Raw genomic sequence first — 22,770 nt, 5'->3', positions numbered from 1 at the left:
ACAGGGTGTCTGTTGTGGGGAGAGGAATGGGAAGGCGACTGTAAGCCGCTTTGAGCCTCCTTCGGGTAGGGAAAAGCGGCATATAAGAACCAACTCTTCTTCTTCTTCTTCTTACTACCGCATAAAATCACACAGGGTCCTGGCCTGTACGGCCCAGGTTAGCTCAGTCTTCTCAGATTGGCCCTGGTTAGCTGATGGGTGGGAGACCATAAAAAGAAGTCCAGCATTGCTACACAGTGGGGTTGGTGTAAGGTGGCAATGACCCGACAGCACTTTACACCACCAGCGATGTGGGAGGGCCTCTGGCAATCATCAGCAACTAGATCGATCTCTGGTTTAAACAAAATATGCTGGTTCAGGTCTCCCCTCTTTGCCGGGCGCAGCAGATGAGCTGTCTGGAAATGTCAGCATCCTAGGGAAGAGTGCCAAAGGGAACAGACAGTAATCAGGGCCAGGCAGGCCGGTGAATCAAGAGCTCATCTAGGCAGTCCAAGGGCGTTGGCACTGAAAGGTAGCAGGATGGCTGCAAAGTTGCATCCACAGCATAAGCCTCCTAGCCCCATGTTAATACAAGCTACCAGTAGCCTCGCAGTCTTCATCCTGTGATGACTCACAGGCTTCTGCAGTTACCAGCTGTCTTGCTAATTTTGTGAGGTGCCTGGAGCTTGCTTTGGGCCCTGGCCTGCCTTGGTTAATCAGCTCAGGTGAGCCAGGTGGGCTGGCAGGACAAAGAACTGCAGCTGGAGGCTGAGCAGAGGAACGAGGGGCTTCTGCAACCACTTTGGAGTCTAAGCCTTGGTTTATCTGAAACTCAGTTTCCTTCTGCTGGTCAGAGCTCTCTGCCTGTTGAACTTCTGGCTGAGCTGTGCTGCAGCTCATGTGAAGCTCCTTTTCCTCTGAGGAGTCCTCACTAACAGGATCTGGGCTCACAATGCAAGATCAGAGTCAGGCTGTTCACTAGCTTGCTCTTACTTTTCATGCTGTATCACCCCTCTCCTTAGCCATGACAGCCAAAGCTAGAGATGCAGTAAAGGAACTAAGGAAGATTGGGATATACCAGTTGACTGCTACCACCCTGGGTTAAAGTAATGTGCTGTCAGTGACAGAAAAACTGTCAGCAACACTCTTCTCTCTCCCACCCCCCAACATCCACCCTGGGATGGGTATCATGAGGCAGTCTGAGGGTCATTTTGTTCAATCTCCTGCCAGTTGTTGTGAGGTTTCAATAAGAAAACTCCATGTGCAAGAAAGTTTCTTTGTTGGAAAATACAGTGATGCGTGCTACCTGAGAGCTTTGCTAAGACTAATGTTCGCTGCTCACCCACCCCGCTTTAACCCTCAAGTCCCCCCTCAATCAGTCCGTTTAGGCATGAAGTTCCCTTCAAGGATGCCGCCAGAGATAATTATGCCATGACATCTGGACAGAACAGGAGATCAAATCCCCCCCCCCCCAAATAACTAGCTAACCCTCTACTGTGACAATTCACTCCTAAGACGTCTACAGTAATCAATTGCATGGACAGAAAACAGAGAACGGCGATGAATAAACACATGGCAGAACAAAAGAGCAAACAGCAACATCAGGTACGGTTTTGACAGTGGTTAGTCCCACCACATGCACAGCCTTGTCAAGTGTCATTTGGGAGGTGAGTCCAAGGAGCACAGAATGCCCCTTGTCGATTGGTTATGGGCAGGATGGCTGCTGGCCCAGCCACACGTGACGTGGCTCTTTCCACAAGGTGCGTCTGGAGGGTTGTTTATATAAGATAACATTTTCGAGCTCGCTTCCAGCCTAGTCGCTTGTTCTTTGGCTGAGCCCGCTGGCAGCGCATGCTTTGTTTGTGTTTGGTTTTGACTCATTATATTTACCCTCCCCTTTCCAGCCCAGATTAGCTTTCCGGGCAATTTGCAACAACCTTCCAGTCTATCCCAAAGCAGTAGAGTGTGATGCGAAGGAAACTCTCACCCTGTTCACAAGTTACAGGGAACACACGTCCAGCCTATGGAGTATACACTTCATTTCTATTTATATGTGCATTGAGTAATTATCGTATTACGTTCCATACATGTACGTACTGAATATATGATTGAAATAGGGCGTTGATGCAGGGTACCAGTCCTTGGTTTCATTTACAAAACAGGTAGTAATTTGCTCTTTCTTACGAACAGGTGCATGCATGTATGTGCAGACGGTCACATAAGCTCTTGGTAATCTGTGAGCAGGACATGCCTGCTGTGGCAGGGAACAGAGGCGAATGGGACGTCTATATTCCCCAATTCTAGTTTGCCAGGGTATTTACTAAGGCCTGCTTGGCTCATTTCTTCCTTCTGTGTTTGATTAAAGCCAATTGCTCAACCTTCCAAAAAAGAATGCAGCCATTGTTCTGATTTTCGCACAGAGCCTTGTTTTGTTTTTATGCAGTATTGGCGGGCGCTGGGGAGAGAATCACCAAGTACTACGATATCTGCCAGGGCCTGGCAGAACCCTTTACCTCTCTTGGCTCTGCGACTGCTAACAGGTGAAAGGTTTTTGGCCCGCACGATGTTCACCTGGCCTCAACCAGGGCTTTTTCAGCCCTGGCCCCGCCTGGTGGAATGAGCTCCAGGAAGAGCTGAGGGCCCTGGCGGAACAAAAGCAGTTCCGCAGGGCCTGTAAGGCGGACCTCTTCTTGCAAGCCAAGTGGAGGGAAGACCGTAGCCCCTCCCTACAATGTTCCCAACGGTAACATGCCCTGGATGTGTGGTAGCTGAGGAGGTGGGGTGGGCCAGGGAGGACTGGCGCGGCATGGTGTGTGTGTGGGTGGGATTTCGTGTAATTTTATCGCCGTTCTATTATTTTCTGTTGTAAGCCGCTTTGAGCTAGCTGGCTGGCCAGGAGCGGCAGCCTAGACGCTTAATCATAAATAAAGCCAGCACTGTTTCTATCCATGATGATGGGACCATGGCTTAGATTAGGGATTCCCAACCAGGGGTCTGGGAAACCCTGGGCTTGCATGCAAACTCCCCAGGGATTACACAACCTTTTCCAGACATCCAGCTGGCTGCTGACATCACTTTGATTGATTGATTGATTGGCTGGCTGGCTGGCTGGCTCCCACATCTTACTTCTGCACCCACTTCTCTGAAGGAAGATATCTCCACTTCTGGGGGTCCCCAAAGCCTGAAAAATATGTCAAGGCTTCTTCGGCAGTCAAAAGGTTGAAAAAGGCTGGCTTAGAAGACTGCCCATGACCCGCTCCCCTTCCACTGCTGGGGTTCGCTAACAGCAGATGGGCCATTGGAAGACCGTCTTGGTGGTCTTCCATCCAAGGATGGATCAGGGCCAACCTTCTTGGTAGAACGATCCCTTGTAGACACTCTGCACCACGTCATAGCTCATAGCTCACAATACAGTCCATAAATATTGATTTGCATACCACCTTTGTACTCGTTCCCATTCCCCAATAAAAATGTTTGGGCTACAGGAAACTCCTGAAGATTTGGGGGTGGAGCCTGGGGAGGACAGGGACCTCCGTGGGGTACAATGTAATAGGGATCGTCAGTCAAAGCAACCATCTACTCCCGGGGAACTGACCCCAGAAGTCTAGAGATGTAATTCTGTGGGAACCCCAGGTCCCACTACGAGCCTGGCATCCATGTCTACACCCTAGCCAAATATCGGGGGGGGGGGGAATCACAGTCATCGTAGTTTAGCAGTGGAAGGGGGTGGGGTGCTCCCCCTCACTGTTAATCTTCAAACAGTGGTTGGACAGATCCTTCTCCTGGATGCTTGAGGCTGTTCCTGCATTGAGCAGGGGGTGGGACTAGATGGCCTCTATGGACCCTTCCCACTCTAGGATTCCATGAGTCTAGTTCAGCAGTGGGATGGGCTGCTTAAGGAGGTGGGGAGCTCCCCCTCACTGGCCGTCTTCAAACAGCGGCTGGACAGATCCTTCTCCTGGATACTTTAGGCTGATCCTACACTGAGCAGGGGGTGGGACTAGATGGCCTCTATGGACCCTTCCCACTCTAGGATTCTATGAGTCTAGTTCAGCAGTGGAAAGGGCTGCCTAAGGAGATGGGGAGCTCCCCCTCACTGGCCGTCTTCAAGCAGTGGCTGGACAGATCCTTCTCCTGGATGCTTGAAGCTGATTCTGCATTGAGCAGGGGGTGGACTAGATGGCCTGGAGTGCCCCTTCCCACTCTACAGTTCTAGGATTCTAAGCTTATCCAGGTGCTTATACGGATGCCACGGACGTGTGTGTTTGCATAAAACATACCGCGCACCACAATGCGTTGTCTGTTTCTGATGGCTTTTTTTTTTTTTTAAATAATGTATCTATTTTTAAAGCCTGTGTTTTTAATGCGGGAACAGGGTGGGGTGCGTATGCCACAGGAGGGAGAGGCTTGGCCGTAGGGGAAATGAGTAATTGCACAGATAAAAGCTGGAACACAACCCCTATTATCCATCAGTCTGACACAAGAGACAGTGTTTTTCGCTGGGCGGGTATAATGGTTCTGTGGGGTGGAAGTTTCTGGCATGATGTCACCTTCCTTAAGAAACCAGCCCCCCTGGTCCAGTCCGGACAAGATCCCGATGCTTGCCTGGCACCCCACTGGCTGCTGAAACTGGAGCGAACGTCAACCACAGAACTTCTGTCAAACGGCTGTGGGATTGGTGCCACCTAGCCTTGCTCTAGCACAGCTGCCATTAGTTTCCACGGGACATGTTTGACGCTTGGGATGTTTTACAGCAGGGGTAGTCAACCTGTGGTCCTCCAGATGTCCGTGGACTACAATTCCCATGAGCCCCTGCCAGCAAACGCTGATAGGGGCTCATGGGAATTGTAGTCCACGGACATCTGGAGGACCACAGGTTGACTACCTCTGTTTTACAGAACTAATTCCACTAAGTGCAGAATTGCTCTGAGCTGGGCAAACCGTCGTTCCGATCTCATCAGCTCTCAGAAGATAAGCAGGGTCGGCGTGGTTCCTGCTTAGATGGCAGACCAACAAAGAAAGCCAGGGTTGCTGTGTGGAGGCAGGCAGTGGAAGAGCTGTTGTCGGAGATCTGTTCTCTCAGAGCTCTCTCAGCCCCCCCCCCCCTCACAAGGTGTCATTGTGGGGAGAGGGAGAGAAGGTGAATGTAAGCCGCTTTGGGACTCCTTTGGGTAGAGAAAAGCGGCATATAAGAAACAACCTTCTTCAGTAATATCAGGGCTCTCTCAGCCTCACCCACCTCACAAGGTGTTTGTTGTGGGGAGAGGAAAGGGAAGGCGACTGTAAGCCACTTTGAGACTCCTTCAGGTAGAGAAAAGCAGCATATAAGAACCAACTCTTCTTCTTCTTCAGTAATCTCAGGGCTCTCTCAGTCTCACCCACCTCACAAGGTGTTTGTTGTGGGGAGAGGAATGGGAAGGCAACTGTAAGCCGCTTTGAGCCTCCTTCGGGTAGAGAAAAGTGGCATATAAGAACCAACTCTTCTTCTTCTTCAGTAATCTCAGGGCTCTCTCAGCCTCACCACCCTCACAGGGTGTCTGTTGTGGGGAGAGGAATGGGAAGGCAACTGTAAGCCGCTTTGAGCCTCCTTCGGGTAGAGAAAAGTGGCATATAAGAACCAACTCTTCTTCTTCTTCAGTAATCTCAGGGCTCTCTCAGCCTCACCCACCTCACAAGGTGTTTGTTGTGGGGAGAGGGAGGGAAGGCGACTGTAAGCCACTCCCCTCACTGGCAGTCTTCAAGCAAAGGTTGGATACACACTTTTCTTGGATGGTTTAGGATGCTTTGGGCTGATCCTGCGTTGAGCAGGGGGTTGGACTAGATGGCCTGTATGGCCCCTTCCAACTCTATGATTTTGTGATTCTGTGATTCTGATACTCCTTCAGGTAGAGAAAAGTGGCATATAAGGACCAGCTCTTCTTCTTCTTCAGTAATCTCAGGGCTCTCTCAGCCTCACCCACTTCACAGGGTGTCTGTTGTGGGGAGAGAAAGGGAAGGCAATTGTAAGCCGCTTTGAGACTCCTTTGGGCAATGAAAAGTGGAGTATAAAAACCAACTCTTCTTCTTCATCTCTTGTTGACTGTTGAAGAACCAATGTTATGTTTGCCGGGCAGGAAGGGGTAGATGTCAGATGCTTGTATACTGTATGGCAGTGGTCCCCAACCTGCGGGCCGCGGCCCGGCGCCGGGCCGCAAAGGCCAAGGCGCCGGGCCGCCGCTCCCTCTCCCCGCCCCCCCCCGCAGTAAAAAACCCGGGAAGCTACTTACTGCGGGGAGGGCCGGCCACGCCCGCGCGGCCCGCGGGTGCGGCCCGATCAACGGGCGCGGCCGGGCGCGGCTCGCGGGCGCGGCCCGATCCGCGGGTACGGCCCACGGGCGCGGCCGGGCGCGACCGGGCGCGGCTCGCGGGCGCGGCCCGATCCGCGGGTGCGGCCCGCGGGTGCGGCCGGGCGCGGCCCGCGGGCGCGGCCCGAAGCGTGGGCGTGGCCGCGGGCCCTGCGGGCGCGGCCCGATGCCCTGCCGGTCCCCAGCCTAATAAAGGTTGGGGACCACTGCTGTATGGAACGCAAATATGACAATTTGCAGATTAGTGAATCCCTGAGCTGGTGATCTCTTGAGCAGCTCCTCTTCCACAGCCTCACACGATCTCTTCCAAGGAGTAACTCTGCTCTGCCACTTCTCACTTTCCAGGCTGCAGTGCGACTGTCAGCACAACACCTGTGGAGGGTCCTGTGACCACTGCTGCCCGGGTTTCAACCAGCTGTCTTGGAAACCAGCCACCACCGTGAGCGCCAACGAATGTGAACGTGAGTGGCCCTATCAGAACCTTGAACTTCTCGACATGCTTTTCCCCCTCCTTTAAAGGGTGGCTGCAAATCCGGGAATGGACAAGCTTGATTTCGCCAGATGTCTTGCGTTGGTCTGTGGCACAAGATTCAAAGAGGCAGGAGAAGTTTGGTCCTTCCGTTTTACGCACTGCGGGGTAGTCAACCTGTGGACCTCCAGATGTCCATGGACTACAATTCCCATGAGCCCCTGCCAGCAAACGCTGGCAGGGGCTCAAGGGAATTGTAATCCATGGACATATGGAGGACCACAGGTTGACTACCGCTGATCTATGGAATCCTCTTCCCTAAGATGTGGGGATGACCTTTGGCCTGAATGGCTATGAAGAATGTGGAAGGTATTAAAAGCAAGCACTTCTCTTCTGCTAAGCAGCTGAACATAAAAGCATTGATTTTTTTTCCAAGGGAAGGGTTGATTTTTATAATACCTAAAGGTAAAGGTAAAGGTATCCCCTGTGAAAGCACTGAGTCATGTCTGACCTTTGGGGTTACGCCCTCTAGCATTTTCATGGCAGACTCAATACGGGGTGCTTTGCCAGTGCCTTCCCCAGTCATTGCCGTTTACCCCCCAGCAAGCTGGGTACTCATTTCACCAACCTCGGAAGGATGGAAGGCTGAGTCAACCTTGAGCCGGCTGCTGGGATCGAACTCCCAGCCTCATGGTCAGAGCTTCAGACTGCATGTCTGCTGCCTTACCACTCTGAGCCACAATAGGCTCTTTTTTATGATGCCTAGGAACGCCAAATTTGTGTTTACCATTCTGGAAATCATAGTAATGACCCAAAGCAGTGATTTCCCTGCATGTTCAAATTTCAGGCTATGCGCCCCTACATTTAAGCACTGTGAAAGGACGGGAAAGGTTTTATAAGCTGCTTTGGATGTCTGTCTGGTAGTGAAAAGCAGGGCATAAAAAGCCAGCTCTTTGCCTCTGCCTCTGCTCCTTCTCCTCCTTCGCCTCTCATCTCTTTGGTAGAATCCTTTTGCAACAGACTCATTCAGAGCTTCCAACTGATGCAGAGCACCTAGGTCAAAATGCACCAGCGAGCTGAAGAACATAGGAATCTGAGCACATCCCGTTAACTGCGCTTGTTTTGCCATCCCAGCCTGCAGCTGCAATGGCCACGCGTACGATTGTTACTACGACCCGGAGGTTGACCGCCACAAGGCCAGCAAAAACCGCGATGGCCACTTCGAAGGAGGAGGCGTCTGCATCGATTGCCAGGTAAGGGCGAAGAAGCCAAAGAGCCCTCGTGCCTCTTGGACTGCCCTTTGCAGACCCCGCTTGGAGCCGTTCGATGAGATGCTATAATTAGAGTGCATCTCTGAGCAGTTGAGCTGGAAGGGATCGGAAAAGAAGGCAGTCTAGCTTCTCGTGTGGAGACGCATCCAGCTGTTCCTGCCCAATTCATTCATGCCATTCAGAAGTCACTCAAATTCAACCTGACAGGTGAATGAATTGGTAGGAGACCTGTTGCTGACTATCTTATTGTGTATTTATTTTTTTTTCAGCATCACACAACAGGCATCAACTGTGACAGCTGCATCCCGGGGTACTACAAGTCCCCTGATCACCCAATAGATTCGCCATACATTTGCTACCGTGAGTATACTCTCTTGTGTACATCTTGTGTAGAGGAGAGCATGGAAGGTTTCGTGTTGGCAGCAAAGGAGAGGATCCACAGCAGTGGGTTTAAACTATGTGGAGAGCGATAGCAACTAGATATCAAGGGGAAAAATTGTTCACCTTCAGAGTAGTTCAGCAGTGGAATGTGCTGCCTAAGGAGGTGGGGAGCTCCCCTTTGCTGGCTGGACAGATCCTTCTCCTGTATGCTTGAGGTTGATAGAATCATAGAATCATAGAGTTGGAAGGGGCCAGACAGGCCATCTAGTCCAACCCCCTGCTCTACGCAGGATCAGCCCTAAGCATCCTAAAGCATCCAAGAAAAGTGTGTATCCAACCTTTGCTTGAAGACTGCCAGTGAGGGGGAGCTCACCACCTCCTTAGGCAGCCTATTCCACTGCTGGACTACTCTGACTGTGAACATTTTTTTTCCTGATCTTGCATTGAGTAGGGAGTGGAACTAGATGGCCTGTGTGGCCCCTTCCTACTCTAGGATTCCATCTCATGTACAGGACAGAATCCAAAGTCCTACATGTGGCATTCTTCACTTGGAGCTTTTCAGTTCTCCCCATCTCTCCGTCTTCCCCGCCTGATTGTCCAGATCCCTTCTCAGCAATATGGCTTGTGGAGTGAGGGGCTTATAGTGGAAGGAAGAACTGGATGCTCGCTTGCCCATCAAGTATATACATCCATATTTAGTGTGCACTTATGGCTCTCTCTGTAAGTTGTCATAGGTTCTGGCCTGTTGTTTGTACTGCTGGGCTTAATCCCGTGATTTTGCTTTATGTGAAGCTATGGGTCTTCAGATTTTCATAGACTACAATTCCCATACGTCCACCAATTGACCATAGAATCATAGAGTTGGAAGGGGCCTTACAGGCCATCTAGTCCAACCCCCTGCTCAATGCAGGATCAGCCCTAAGCATCCTAAAGCATCTAAGAAAAGTGTGTATCCAGCCTTTGCTTGAAGACTGCCAGTGAGGGGGAGCTCACCACCTCCTTAGGCAGCCTATTCCACTGCTGAACTACTCTGAGTATGAAATTTTTTTTCCTGATACTTAGCCTATATCGTTGTACTTGTAGTTTAAACCATGCTACTAGGGGCTCATGGGAATTGTAGTGCACAGACATCTCTAGAGCCACCATTTGGCCACCCCTGCATGGGATGTGTCCGTATTGTAAAACAGGGGTCCCCAGCATCGTGCCCTAAGGTAAACTGCTGCAGTCATTTTGTGGCTGCCTCCCACTCCCATGGCAGCTATTTTTGGCAGTGGTTTGGTGCGCACGGGCTCAAAAAGATTGAAGACCCCTTTTGTATAATAAGTTGAGGATGCTTCAGGCCACGTTCATCTCTTTGCAAAATATTTAAGAACACAAGCTTGAAGACTGATTGGAAGAACTGGGATCTCTAGCACCAACAGTCTGTGTCACCTTACTCCAGAGAAGCCCCATAAACCTGGGAATGTTCAACTGAGCGCTCCCTGCTGTAACATAGCCCTGGCCTTCTGTAATTCCAAACCAGCGCAGGGGATTCACGGGCCTGTTATTTCTCCCCAGGTTGTAATTGTGACTCCGATTTCACGGATGGTACCTGTGAGGACCTGACCGGTCGCTGTTACTGCAAGCCGAACTACGTGGGAGAGCTCTGTGACTCGTGCGCAGATGGCTACGTGGACTTCCCGCATTGCTATCGTATGTAGTTTTCACACATGCATGGGTCAGGCAAGGGTGGGAGGAGACAAGCACAGGTGGTTTGGCTTTTGACTTCCTCTTTGCAGTGACCTTGGGTTCCTTTGGTGGTCTCCCATCCAAATACTGATCCCATTTGGCTTCTTGATGATATTAGGCTAGCCTGGGCCATCCATGTAAGGGCAAGCACAATTACTAGTCCAAATTTCAGACTGGGGGGGGGGGAGGAGATTAGGGCTGCAATATTTAATCCAGCCTTTCTCAACTCTTTTACTGTTGAGAAACCCCTGAAACATTCAGGCTTCAAGAAACACCAGAAGTGGTGTGATCCTTCAAAATATGGTTGGGATGCAGAGCTGTGAACATGCCTACCCATAACCTGTACCCATCCCCTTCCCATCCCCCCAGTCCCATCACTGACCATTTTGGGAGGGGAGTGGGTGGGTCAGCATGACCCTATATCAGTGGTAGTCAAACTACGGCCCTCCAGATATCCATGGACTACAATTCCCATGAGCCCCTGCCAGCAAATGCTGGCAGGGGCCTATGGGAATTGTAGTCCATGGATATCTGGAGGGCCGCAGTTTGACTACCCCTGCCCTATATAATCGTATCTGATAAACGTTTGGCAAATTTTACAAAATATATAAAAATTAATTCTCGCCCATTTGGGAAACCCTCCCAGGGTCGTCAACAAACCCCAGAGTTGCTTGAAACTCTTGTTGAGAAAGCCTGATTTAATCTATTGATTAACATTTCGGATCGATTCCCTTTTTTTTCAAAAGCACATTCTGTTTAATGCAAGTACTTATAAAAATTGTATGGGGTCATCTCCATCAGTGAGCAAGAATTCCTCCTTTCCCCTGTCTCTTAATTACCTAAAATGGATGTTATTAAGGATCGGAGGTATCTTTAGTCAGGTAGCGAGCCTAAAAGATGGCAAGGCACTCGGTTGTAAGCAGAATTTGGCTTCTAGTAACTCCTTCACTTGTGGCACAGAGTGGTAAGCGGCAGAAATGCTGTCTGAAGCTGTCTGCCCATGAGGTTGGGAGTTCGATCCCAGCAGCCGGCTCAAGGTTGACTCAGCCTTCCATCCTTCCGAGGTCGGTCAAATGAGTACCCAGCTTGCTGGGGGGTAAACGGTAATGACTGGGGAAGGCACTGGCAAACCACCCCGTATTGAGTCTGCCATGAAAACGCTAGAGGGCGTCACCCCAAGGGTCAGACATGACTTGGTGCTTGCACAGGGGATACCTTTACCTTTACCTTCTTCACGTATCATTACATCTTTCCACTCCAAACTGCCTATGTCATAGGAGTGGTATGAAAGATGGATACAGTGAAAGATGGATACAGGACAGAGAAGCCCTTAATTTTTGAGTTGTTGAGAAGAGGCAATGTATCTATAGCAGGGGTGGTCAACCTGTGGTCCTCCAGAAGTTCATGGACTACAATTCCCATGAGCCCCTGGGAATTGTAGTCCATGGACATCTGGAGGACCACAGGTTGACTACCCCTGATCTATAGGATTCTGGGCTTAGTTTAAGACCTTGCTGCCTAAGAATGTCTTTATTTGTTATGGAATTAATGCTCTCTTGGTCTCTTCCCTCCCTTAGCGGTGCCAGTTTTCTCTTTCAATGACACCGGAGAGCAGATCCTTCCTGCTGGACAGATAATAAGTAAGCTTTTTGGCTTTCCTTTTTTTGGGGGGACAATAAATGATGGTTTACTATGCTCAAGGAGATGACAGCAAAAACAAAAAAAAGTTTGTGCGTTCAGAGATGTAGACAATAATACGCAAATCGTAAATTCTAACTCCTGTTTATTGTCCATTCCTTGGAAGACAAAGGAGAAATACCTTATCATGCATGCTGAATAGGATTCCGGTATTACCAAGCCTGTTTCATGACTTTGTTCAGCGACATTAACTAGAAGGTTAAAAACAACATTAAGGATATGAAGAGCCATATCATAAAACCTTATCAGAGTCCAGTGGCACCTTTAATACCAACAAAGATTTACTCAAGGTGTGAGCTTTCAAGTTCAAGCACTCTTCCTCAGACTATGAACAACCATCATAGTGGGAATATAAAGCGAAAGCTAATTCTGTTAAATTAGTAAACTGTGTCACCACATCCAAATACAGCCATACGATAATTCTTTGCTAAAACAGCCAATCGCTCCCCTTGAATTCAGTTGTAGTTCACAAAAACATCGGAGATATAAAACTGTCTACGTTAGTTGGTCTGCTACTTCAGACCAACATGGCTACCCACTTGAATCATGCAACCTTGTTATGCATAAAATATAGGCATAAATGAAACTCACCCAAATAAGTTCTCACCCAAATTCACCAGCTCACCCAAATAAGCTCTCAACGGCACCTGGCTCACAGCTCCTTATGTCTCACCTTTTTACCTATACCAGGGATAGTCAAACTGCAGCCCTCCAGATGTCCACGGACTACATTTCCCATGAGCCCCTGCCAGTAATTGCTGGCAGGGGCTCATGGGAATTGAAGTCCATGGACATCTGGAGGGCCGCAGTTTGACTATGCAAATGTTGACAGGGGTTCATGGGAATTGCAGTCCATGGACATCTGGAGGGCCACAGTTTGACTATGCAAATGCTGGCAGGGGTTCATGGGAATTGTAGTCCATGGACATCTGGAGGGCCACAGTTTGACTATGCAAATGCTGGCAGGGGTTCATGGGAATTGCAGTCCATGGACATCTGGAGGGCCGCAATTTGACTATGCAAATGCTGGCCGGGGCTCATGGGTATTGTAGTCCATGGACATCTCGGTCGGGCCACAGTTTGACTATGCAAATGTTGGCAGGGGTTCATGGGAATTGCAGTCCATAGACATCTGGAGGGCCGCAGTTTGACTATGCAAATGCTGGCAGGGGCTCATGGGTATTGTAGTCCATGGACATCTGGAGAGCCGCAGTTTGACTAAGCAAATGCTGGCAGGGGTTCATGGGAATTGTAGTCCATGGACATCTGGAGGGCCGCAGTTTGACTAAGCAAATGCTGGCAGGGGTTCATGGGAATTGTAGTCCATGGACATCTGGAGGGCCGCAGTTTGACTACCCCTGACCTATATGAACCATTTGTCGTCATTTCAGCAGTGGCTCACTTGCAGTCACGCTCCCAGGTGTAGCACGGGCTTATTTAACCCTCTCTTTTCCTTCCTCACCTTTCCTCCCACCCCAGATTGTGACTGCAACGTCGCAGGGACTCGAGGGAACGCCTGCCGGAAAGACGCCCAGTTTGGGATGTGCTTGTGTAAAGCCAACTTCCAAGGGGTCCAGTGCGACCAATGCGCCCCTGGGTATTATGGACCAAGTTGCCAGCGTGAGTAACCGAAGCCAGAGTGAACGTTGTTTGGTCGGTTTCTCTCTTTTGACAACTGGGGAAATTGGGCTTGTGATCGTTATAAGCACCGTTATACGAGAGGCAGTGTGGTGCAGTGGTTAAAGGTGGCAGGCTCTATTCTGGAGAACCATGTTGGAATCCCCACTCATCCACAGGCAGCCAGCTGGGTGACCTTGGGCTAGTCACAGTGCTGTTCTTGCAGAGTAGTTCTCTTAGAACTCTCTCAGCCTCACCTACCTCACAGGCTGTCCGTTGTGGGAGAGGAAGGGAAAAGCATTTGGAAGCTGTTTTGAGATTCCAAGTAGTGAAAATCAGGGTATAAAAATCAGTCTCTTCTCCTCCTCTCTGTTTTCTGAGTTTCATTAGCCAACAAAGTCCTCTGCTTTTAAGGCTTTACTATCTGAATCAGCCGTGAGAAAAGCAACAGAGGTACTCATTTATTTCTCTGCTAATCCCGTCTTTCTTCCGACGGTTGGGTCAGATTGTGAAAAGAGTGGAGTTTCTAGAACTGGCAATCGAAAAAGAGGAAGACCCAACAGTAAATGGGTTTACTCAAGAAAGGAAGCTGTGGCCTTTGGCTTGCAAAACCGCCTTAAGTCTTCTGAGAAGTGGCGGGATAGAAGTCCAATAATGAATGAATGAATGAATGAATGAATGAATGAATGAATGAATGAATGAATGAATGAATGAATGAAGACCTGAGCAAGGCTGTTAACAACAGGATGTTTTGGAGGTCATTAATTCCCAGATTTGCTATGACTCCGAACTGATTTGATGGCACCTACATAGGTTTTCTAGGAAGTCTCCCTTTTGAGGCATCAATTAGACCTCCTTAGCTTCTGCAAGGACAATGTGTCATGCGCTCTCCAGCCAGACACTGTGTCCCTGGGTTGCCTATTAGATATTAGACTTAGGGCTCCAAGAGACCATCAGATCATTAAATCGTGACCCATCTCACTAAGCCGTGCACCTCTGCTGAGCAGGCGCATACCATTTCCCTATTGTTCAGGTTATGTATTCTGAGCAGAATTCATCATGTGACGTTGTATCATGTGACATTGCCCTTGGCTGGGCGTACGGAATCTTCCCTGCAGGACTGGGTTTCTCAACCAGGGTTCCATGAATGGCCCTGGAAGGGTCTCCCAAATGGGTGGGAGTTAATTAATTATTAAATTAATTTAATTATTTTTCATACATTTTGAAAATTTATTAAACATGCCAGGTGATATTCACCTGCTCCCCCCCCCCCAATGGCCATTGATGGGCGTGGAGAGGGTGGGAAGGGGCGGGGATCTGGGCAGCCATGTTTACAACTATGCTTCCCAACCAAGTTCTGGGCTTTCTTGAAGCCTGAAGAATGTTTTAGGGGTTTCTCAATGGTAAAAAAAGTTGAGATAGGTTGCTGCGGGGAGTCACTTTATGAAACTTTCCAGAAAGCTTTAACTATGACTTAAAGCATACCTGACAAATGGGATACTGCTACCGGGGCATATGCAACGCTGCGCATCAAAACGGTGATTGGTTCTTTTTTTCCCCCCACAGCTTGCCAGTGTTCTGGCCCTGGCCACTACGACGGTTCATGCAACAGCGAGACCGGCCAGTGTCTCTGTCGAGCGGGATTCGAAGGCTTCTCCTGTGATCAGTGCGCACCTGGCTACTTCAGCTACCCTCTGTGTCAACGTGAGTTCTCAGACAGAGTTTGCCGAAATCCAAGGGACCTGCCAGTTGCGTGAAGCCAAACCTATAAAGAAACTGGCATAGGCTGGAAGTATTTGACTGCCTTTTATTCAGGTTGAGCCAGAACGGGATCTGGATACATAAGCCGTTTTCAAAACCAAGATTTTCATCAGTGGCTCTCCAATAAATTCATAGCAAATGCTTAAATATTTATAGTTTTATAGAAGGTTCTTTGTAGTGGCTGTTGGGTTTTACTGTCAAAGGAGGGAAGTGCCAACTAGCGATTTATGTGCTTCCCACACTGAACAGTAAGAGCTGATGGCTCCCTTATGTTAGAATACTTGCAAATAAGCTATATTGAAGCATTACAGAGACCCTTCAGAAAATTATGAATATTTAAGAATTTGCTATGAATTTATTGGAGAGCCACTGCTGAACATTTTGATGTTTAAAACGGCTTACGTATCCAGATCCTGTTTTGGCTCAACAGGAAGAAAAATACTTCCAGCCTACAGTTTCTTTATAGTGCTTTGGAGTATGGCACATTTGTGCTGTGCAAACACCATGCGCTGTTGCATTCTTCAGTGTGGGAAAAACTGTTGGCCTGATGTCACGGATTTGCGCACAAAGTCTTAGAACGGACTTCCAGTGGGCAGGGGCAGCGTGTCAAATTCCTTGTCCTTCCCTCCTGTTTCCTGTCCCTCACTTTCAGGAACAAATTGAATTTGTTATTCCTTGCTTTCCTTGCCTCTCTGTCTGTCATCATCTCAGTGTTGGTCCAAAAGCTCGAGAGGCAAATGAGAAGCAGAACAGACCTTGAAGAGGGAGTGATTACTCTTTAGAGCTGTTCTTCGCCTGGTGAAATTTCTAGGTGCTCGGTGGGAACTTAATTCTGTGCAATTGAAATGGCGTGCTTTTGGTAAACTTGTGCCCCTGAGGGTTTTACTTCTAGTTTGAAGCTGCTTTTAATTGCCGTTTCCCATCTACCGCTTTCGTCCTAGTTATTTGGTTGTAATTTTATTACTCAGACCTCATTGTTAGTATCGGGAGCTGCCTGGGACATTACTGGTGGAGAGGAAACTAGTCAATATTTTAAATAAATAAAGACCTGGAGGCTTGGATCCTATCTAGAAGGAGAAGAGTGGTACTGTGTGATGTGTAACTTTCTAGCTCCCCACTGTAGTAATCTGTGGCCCCAAATTGTGGTTCAGTGTCCCCCCTTCCCTGAACATCATGGAGGCTGAACATCATGGAGAGGAGATTCAGGGGAAATTGCTCTGCCCTCCCTCTGTCTCAGGCAGAAAAGAATCTTAGGATCTGAACCATTATCTGTTTTGCTGGATCGTTTCTACAAAACATAGCACAATTTCTTGACTGTGCAATATGTAAATAAGCAATCGTTGATGAGCAAGACTCTTTTTAATGTAATTTGTTGTATCATTGATCTGTGCAATTCCTCCCTCCCAGCTCCGCCCACTCATACTCCCTCCTCCCCCCCACCAAGCATTGTGAACCCCGTGTCTTCTTCCCCTCCTAGTTTGTGGCTGCAGTGCTGTCGGGACGTTGCCAGAAGGCTGTAATGCTTCTGGCAGGTGTTACTGTAAACCTGAATACAACGGTCTTCACTGTGACCAATGCAGCTTCGGGTATCACTCCTACCCTCACTGCCAAGGTATGCCAGCTTGTGAATAGGTTGCCAGGGGGAGAGGGTCAAAAAAAGAGATGGGTCAAAAGAAGAAGCCCCTTTGCATGTGAAGACCTAAAGAGAAACCATGCCCTTGTTTAGGATTTTTTCAGGCAAGACGTAGGCTATGTATATTTCCCATTTTCCATCTGCTTGGTTCTGTTTATTCATCCGCATTGGCAGGCCTAGAGGAAGGCAATGACAATCCACCTCTGTTTGCCTCTTGTCTTGTAAGCCCTACAACAGGAGTTGCCAAACTGTGGTGCTCCAGATGTCCATGGACTATAATTCCCATGGGCCCCTGTCCGCATGCTGCTGGCAGGGGTCATAGGAATTGTAGTCTATGGACACCCGGAGAGCCACAGTTTGGTCACCACTGCCCTACGGGGTCATCATAACCTGGCTATGACTCGATGGTAGTATCCACCATCTTCAATACACAGCAGTCCTTTTGCTGGGAGACTCCTTAGGTAACCCTTCATGAGGTCTCACCCAATAGTATTGGGAAGTGATGACATCACTCTAGAATTTTCAAGACAAGAGATGAATGGACGTGGTTGGCCATTGCCTTTCTCTGCAGGGCCAGCCTTGGTGGTTTCTCATTAACAAGGATGGGCCATGCTTTGCATTCATGGGAGGACTAGTCAGACCATCCATCTCAGGGCCTAGCCCAATACAAATTCCTTTTTTAAGCGGTATGCAGCTTCAGCAAGCTAAAATGTTTGTTTGTTTTGTTTTGTTTTCAAATTAAAAGGCTTGATTTATAGGTTGGAAATGCTTTGCATTTTATGCAGATTTTTACCATCTCTGGTGGATGTGCCTCTCTATGAGATGTCTAGTGGGGGGAATGGAGTGGGGTTTGAATGGTTTTTTTCCACTGTATTTCTCTTTTGGTTTGTGATTATGGATCTATGTGTTTTTATGTCTGGAGTTTTATTGGGGGATTTTATTCAGATTATATTGTAACCCGCCACAAGCCACTTGGGAGTGGCGGGTAATAAATTGAAATAATAATGATAATGATGATGATGATGATAATAATAATAAAGTGGTGGTATAAAAATTGAAAGATGGATGGATGGAGAGAGAGAGAGAGAGAGAGAGAGAGAGAGAGAATCTCAGTATTGGTTATAGATGACATTTATTATTGAAGACGTGATGGAGGGCAGGTTATCCTTGAATCCAGTATTGTACTGCAGCACGTTCATGTAAAATGCTCAGTTTAATATTAGTCTATTGTTAAAAATGTATTACCTTCTATATAATTTGTGACAAAATATTCAAAGGATTTGTCTGTAGCCTCAGTCCAAAAATGTCTTAATAAGACTTCAGATATTGAGCTGATGGACAGATTTATGGGAAATGTCCTTTTTTGTACGGATATGGTCCTTTCATTAATGTGCAAAAAAAGTGGACATTATTTCTTGATTTTGGGGGGGGGGATCGAACTATTTATTTTTTTAGTGATGCAACTTTTATTTGGTTGTTAGAGCCTACAGCTGACATATCATGATTCCAATGGGGTTGGGTTGGCCAAACTCTGGCTCTCCAGACATGCATGGACTACAGTTCCCATAAACCCCTTGCCAGCATGGGAATTGTAGTTCATGGACTTCAGGAAAGCCACAGTTCGGCCACCCCCACCATAAAGTTATCAAGGCAAGAGACATTCAGCTGTTCCATGTTCTTGACCTTTGACTTGTTTAGAACCAATATGGCGCCATATAAGAGCCTCTTGTGGCGCAGAGTGGTAAGGCAGCTGTCTGAAAGCTCTGCCCATGAGGCTGGGAGTTCAATCCCAGCAGCCGGCTCAAGGTTGACTCAGCCTTCCATCCTTCCGAGGTTGGTAAAATGAGTACCCAGCTTGCTGGGGGGTAAACGGTAACGACTGGGGAAGGCACTGGCAAACCACCCTGTATTGAGTCTGCCAAGAAAACGCTGGAGGGCGTCACCCCAAGGGTCAGACATGACTCGGTGCTTGCACAGGGAATACCTTTATGGCGCCATATGAGTAAGTTTCCCAGGCATTTCAAGGGCGTTTAGATCTCAATCCCTGATTTCCCATTCATCCTTCTGAAGCCTGTTTTACTTGTCTTTCATTTGCAGCTTGTTCCTGTGACCCCCGGGGCTCTGTGGACAATAACTGTAGCCCAGTTGGTCAGTGTCAGTGCCACTCAAACTACATAGGCCATACATGCAACCAGTGTGCACTGGGCTTCTTCGGGTATCCCACCTGTACAGGTTAGTCATCAGATGTCATTCCTGCCTTTAGGCAGCACAGAAAGCCTTTGTTTTCGACGTCATTGTACTGCATGTTTTTATTGACTTATCAATCGCTCCTTTTGATTTGGACCTCCATTATTTCATTCCGGTTTTACTGTTTGAGCTTCTTCTCGCTTTGCTGTTACTTAAAATAATAGCAAACTGGAGTGGGGAGGCTTCGAAGGAAAGCACTGGCCATTATCTAGTATTTAAAAGGCAGCATATGTATGAGGAGCATTTAAAGAATTGTCATCCTGTTGGGGCAGTTGCAATATTTGGTGCAGTCTTTGCGGTGATCGGATCTTGTGACCTTCTGGTTTTATGTGATTCTTTCCTCCTTCTTTCTGGGCCATTTCACAGAACACACATTCAGAGTCCTGATTCAGCTTTCCCTTGTTATTAGCGGAAAGTGCTGACAAATCACAGCTGATTGATGAGGGCCCTGTAGGGTTTTCAAGGCAAAAGAGGAACAGAGACGATTTACCATGGCCTGCCTCTGATCGGTCCTCCCTCCCTCCCTCCCTCCCTCCCTTCCTCCCTCCCTCCCTCTTCCTTCCTTCCTTCCTTCCTTCCTTGCTTGCTTGCTTGCTTGCTTGCTTGCTCGCTCCCTCCCTCCCTCCCTCCCTCCCTCCCTCCCTCCCTCTTTCTTTCTTTCTTTCTTTCTTTCTTTCTTTCTTTCTTTCTTTCTTTCTTTCTTTCTTTCTTTCTTTCTTTCTTTCTTTCTTTCTTTCTTTCTTTCTTCCTTCCTTCCTTCCTTCCTTCCTTCCTTCCTTCCTTCCTTCCTTCCTTCCTTCCTTCCTTCCATCCATCCATCCATCCATCCATCCATCCATCCATCCGTCTGTCTATTTTAAGGAAAAAATAACATATTGAACTAATGACAATACAGCCACAAAAACGTAAGAAATACCAAAAAGAATACCAATAGTCTGAATATCGCAAAGGATACAAATTACAGACGTCATTTGTTACCATTCAAATCCATTGCTCATGATCTCACGTCTCCCATTACATTACTATTTTACTTACATTGCATTACGAAAAATTCTTTAAGTAATTTACTAAATCGACCCAAACTTCATTGAAATCCTCATTCTTTTTTTTACCGCTTTAAATACTTTAATGTTATTGGTTAATTTCTTCAAAAACATAATTTGCCTTATTTTATTTCACCATTTATCTAATGAGATATTTTCTGCATTTTTCCAATTTGTGGCACTTCTCATTCTGGCTGCTATAATAAGGAGGTTTACCAATGTTCTACGCTTACATTAAGCATTTCCATTCACAAATATATTCAGGAGAACCAATTGAATGTGTGGTTCTAATTCCTCCTTTATAATTTTACTGATTTCTATTAAAAATATTTTGCCAACATTTCTTCATGATTGGACATGCCCACACCATGTGAATAAAGGATCCCACATTTCCAAAGCCTCTCTGACATGCCTTATCTTCACATTTTCTTGTGTAGTATGGTGTAATTAGGGTGTACTATCATTTTTGTATTACCATGTTCTGGGGCTTTCCTTGATAAGGACTTTCTTGATATTCTCCCTTCCAACTGCTAACTCGGGCTGGTTCTACACTTTTTTCCCTGTTGTTGTTCCTGCTTTATTCAGATTGATCTGAACCCAGGTCTCCCGCCTTTGTTTTTCCTGAATTGAAACAGTTGTTGCATTCTACAGTTAATTGTCTGGCTGCTCTCTCCTTTCTGCTTGATTGGGGAAGCTAAGTGGGGTGAGGGGAGCAGTGGCCATGAAGCTCCAGCTGGCATTGAAGGAGCACAAGGCTGGAGAGGCGTTTATTTCCTGCCATTTGTTTCCTGACTCTGTAGCCAAATCAATGAGGGGAGGGAGGGAGGGAGGGGATAGAGCACGAGGCTGTTTGTTTATTTTTCTTTTCCTGAGTTAGCAAGGGGGGAGAGAAAGATGGGGGGAAAGACAATCCGAAAGGCAAATCTCAGCTCATAGAAGTGTGGGCTTGGAGCACAATCATTTTAGAAATGAGGGAGAAATAAATCTTGCGAGGGAATGGCAACTGGGAACCACAGTTTTCCTGCAGTCTTTGACTTGACACCCTAACGAATCAGTGACAGACTGCTCTGCTACTTCAGTGTTGGGGGCGTAGAGGAAGTTAATCCGGCAAAACGCAGACATCTACACTTGAAATACTGGAGCTTTTACAGTGGTTTTCTCAACCGTAGTGAGTTATAGCCACTCCTGGATATTGCAGGGAAAAGGCAGTGTCATCGCCGATCAATCACAGACATCGCAGAAGGAAAATTTAAAGTGCTAATTACCGAAATGGAAATCGAATAAGATGTAGATGAGTTTTTAAAATTTGCAGTCACGGGGGATAAGAAGCCCAGTGCAGAGTCTGCCTAGGACTGACCCTGCATAACCGCTGAGATTCTATGAGATCACACTAATCTGGGCCACCCAGCCGTCGTTATCATGGCCAATTACAAAGTCACACATTAAGTTTAACCACACGGTTAGTTAGAGCTGGTTAACCCGTGCACATTCACCCTGCCAGGACTGCATCCGAATCTGCACTTCACATTGTCTGTGGTACGTTTCAGTTCGTCTCCCGCTTAAGTCTGCAGAAGCAGCCTAATGCACTGAGACCAAGCCATGGCCTTGCATTTGGGAGCCAACCCTAAGACACCATTCTACAAGCATCATTAGCTGCTCTCATTGCAGCCAGGATGACACATTCGCCGATTGCGGATTGTGCCCTTTTGGTTCTCAGTGCGATTTCCATGCTCCTTAGCGAAAAGACAGCGTTGGGCTTCAGCGTCCCTGAATGACCCCTTTGATACTATTCAACATTTTCCCGTCCCCCCCCCCCGCCTTCTTCCTCTCTGTTAAATGTGGAAAATCTGGTCTGTAGCCAACTGCGCTTTGTGCGGGTTGCCAGCGTCGAAGGCGGCAGTACGCCTTTGAAGGAGCTGGAAAATCGGATCAAATGGTCTTGTCCGGAGTCGGGGGCCGAGGACATTTATTTTTTTGACCCTTGTTTATTGTGATCTTGAAAATGCCCGGTGCAAGAGATTAAACGCGCTGAGGGGAGGGTCGCAGGCACAAAAATAGAAGCCAGGGTTTCAAGATTGTAAACTGCCAAAGGCCTAGGAAAACAATCAAAAGTTTCCCCCCCTTTTAAACAAAAAACGAAGCTGTTGCTATTTACGAAGCGTTGGAAGGTCGCCAACGTAATCCTTTATAGGTATCCAGAAAACACATGCAGGGGATTGTCAACAAGTCATTTTTTTTTTTAAGTGAGCGAATCCAAGTCACTGTTTGTTGGAATGGGCACCAAGTAAACAACACAAGTAAGAAAAATAAATAAAGTTCTGGCGTCTATAGGTTGATAAAGACTCCTTGGATGTTTTTAAGCAGAGGCTAGATAGCCTCCTCACAGAAATGCTGATTCCGTGAATTTCTGCGGATTCAAAGTGGATGGGCAGAAGGGAGTGTGTCTGAGCTTGGCTCTCCTGCTTCCTTCTTGCACACCCAGGGAAATGCTGATCGCCAGACTGGGGTCGGGAGGTGAATTTCTTCCAGGCCAGACTGGGCAGGATTCTGGTTTGAGGGAAGGCATCATCTGGGCATCGAATTGGGGTCACTGTGTGGG

General features: G+C 47.8%; 1 protein-coding gene across 1 annotated transcript in view; it reads left to right on the top strand.

Annotated features, from left to right (window-relative positions):
- The window catches only part of LAMA5 (laminin subunit alpha 5), a 232,468-nt gene that overhangs the window by 98,330 nt on the left and 111,368 nt on the right, over positions 1–22,770 (top strand). Inside the window, exons 7-15 of the mRNA XM_077335780.1 lie at positions 6,669–6,784; positions 7,927–8,045; positions 8,333–8,423; positions 10,002–10,136; positions 11,750–11,812; positions 13,350–13,490; positions 15,054–15,191; positions 16,726–16,860; positions 18,979–19,113. Of these exons, the coding sequence (XP_077191895.1) occupies positions 6,669–6,784; positions 7,927–8,045; positions 8,333–8,423; positions 10,002–10,136; positions 11,750–11,812; positions 13,350–13,490; positions 15,054–15,191; positions 16,726–16,860; positions 18,979–19,113 (1,073 nt within the window). The remainder of the gene's footprint in view (positions 1–6,668; positions 6,785–7,926; positions 8,046–8,332; positions 8,424–10,001; positions 10,137–11,749; positions 11,813–13,349; positions 13,491–15,053; positions 15,192–16,725; positions 16,861–18,978; positions 19,114–22,770) is intronic.

Source organism: Paroedura picta, chromosome 4 (assembly GCF_049243985.1).
Source record: "Paroedura picta isolate Pp20150507F chromosome 4, Ppicta_v3.0, whole genome shotgun sequence".
In the NCBI taxonomy this organism is placed as follows: Eukaryota; Metazoa; Chordata; class Lepidosauria; order Squamata; family Gekkonidae; genus Paroedura; species Paroedura picta.
The sequence above is the reverse complement of the archived record's forward strand: the minus strand, read 5'-3'. Positions and strand labels throughout refer to the sequence as shown.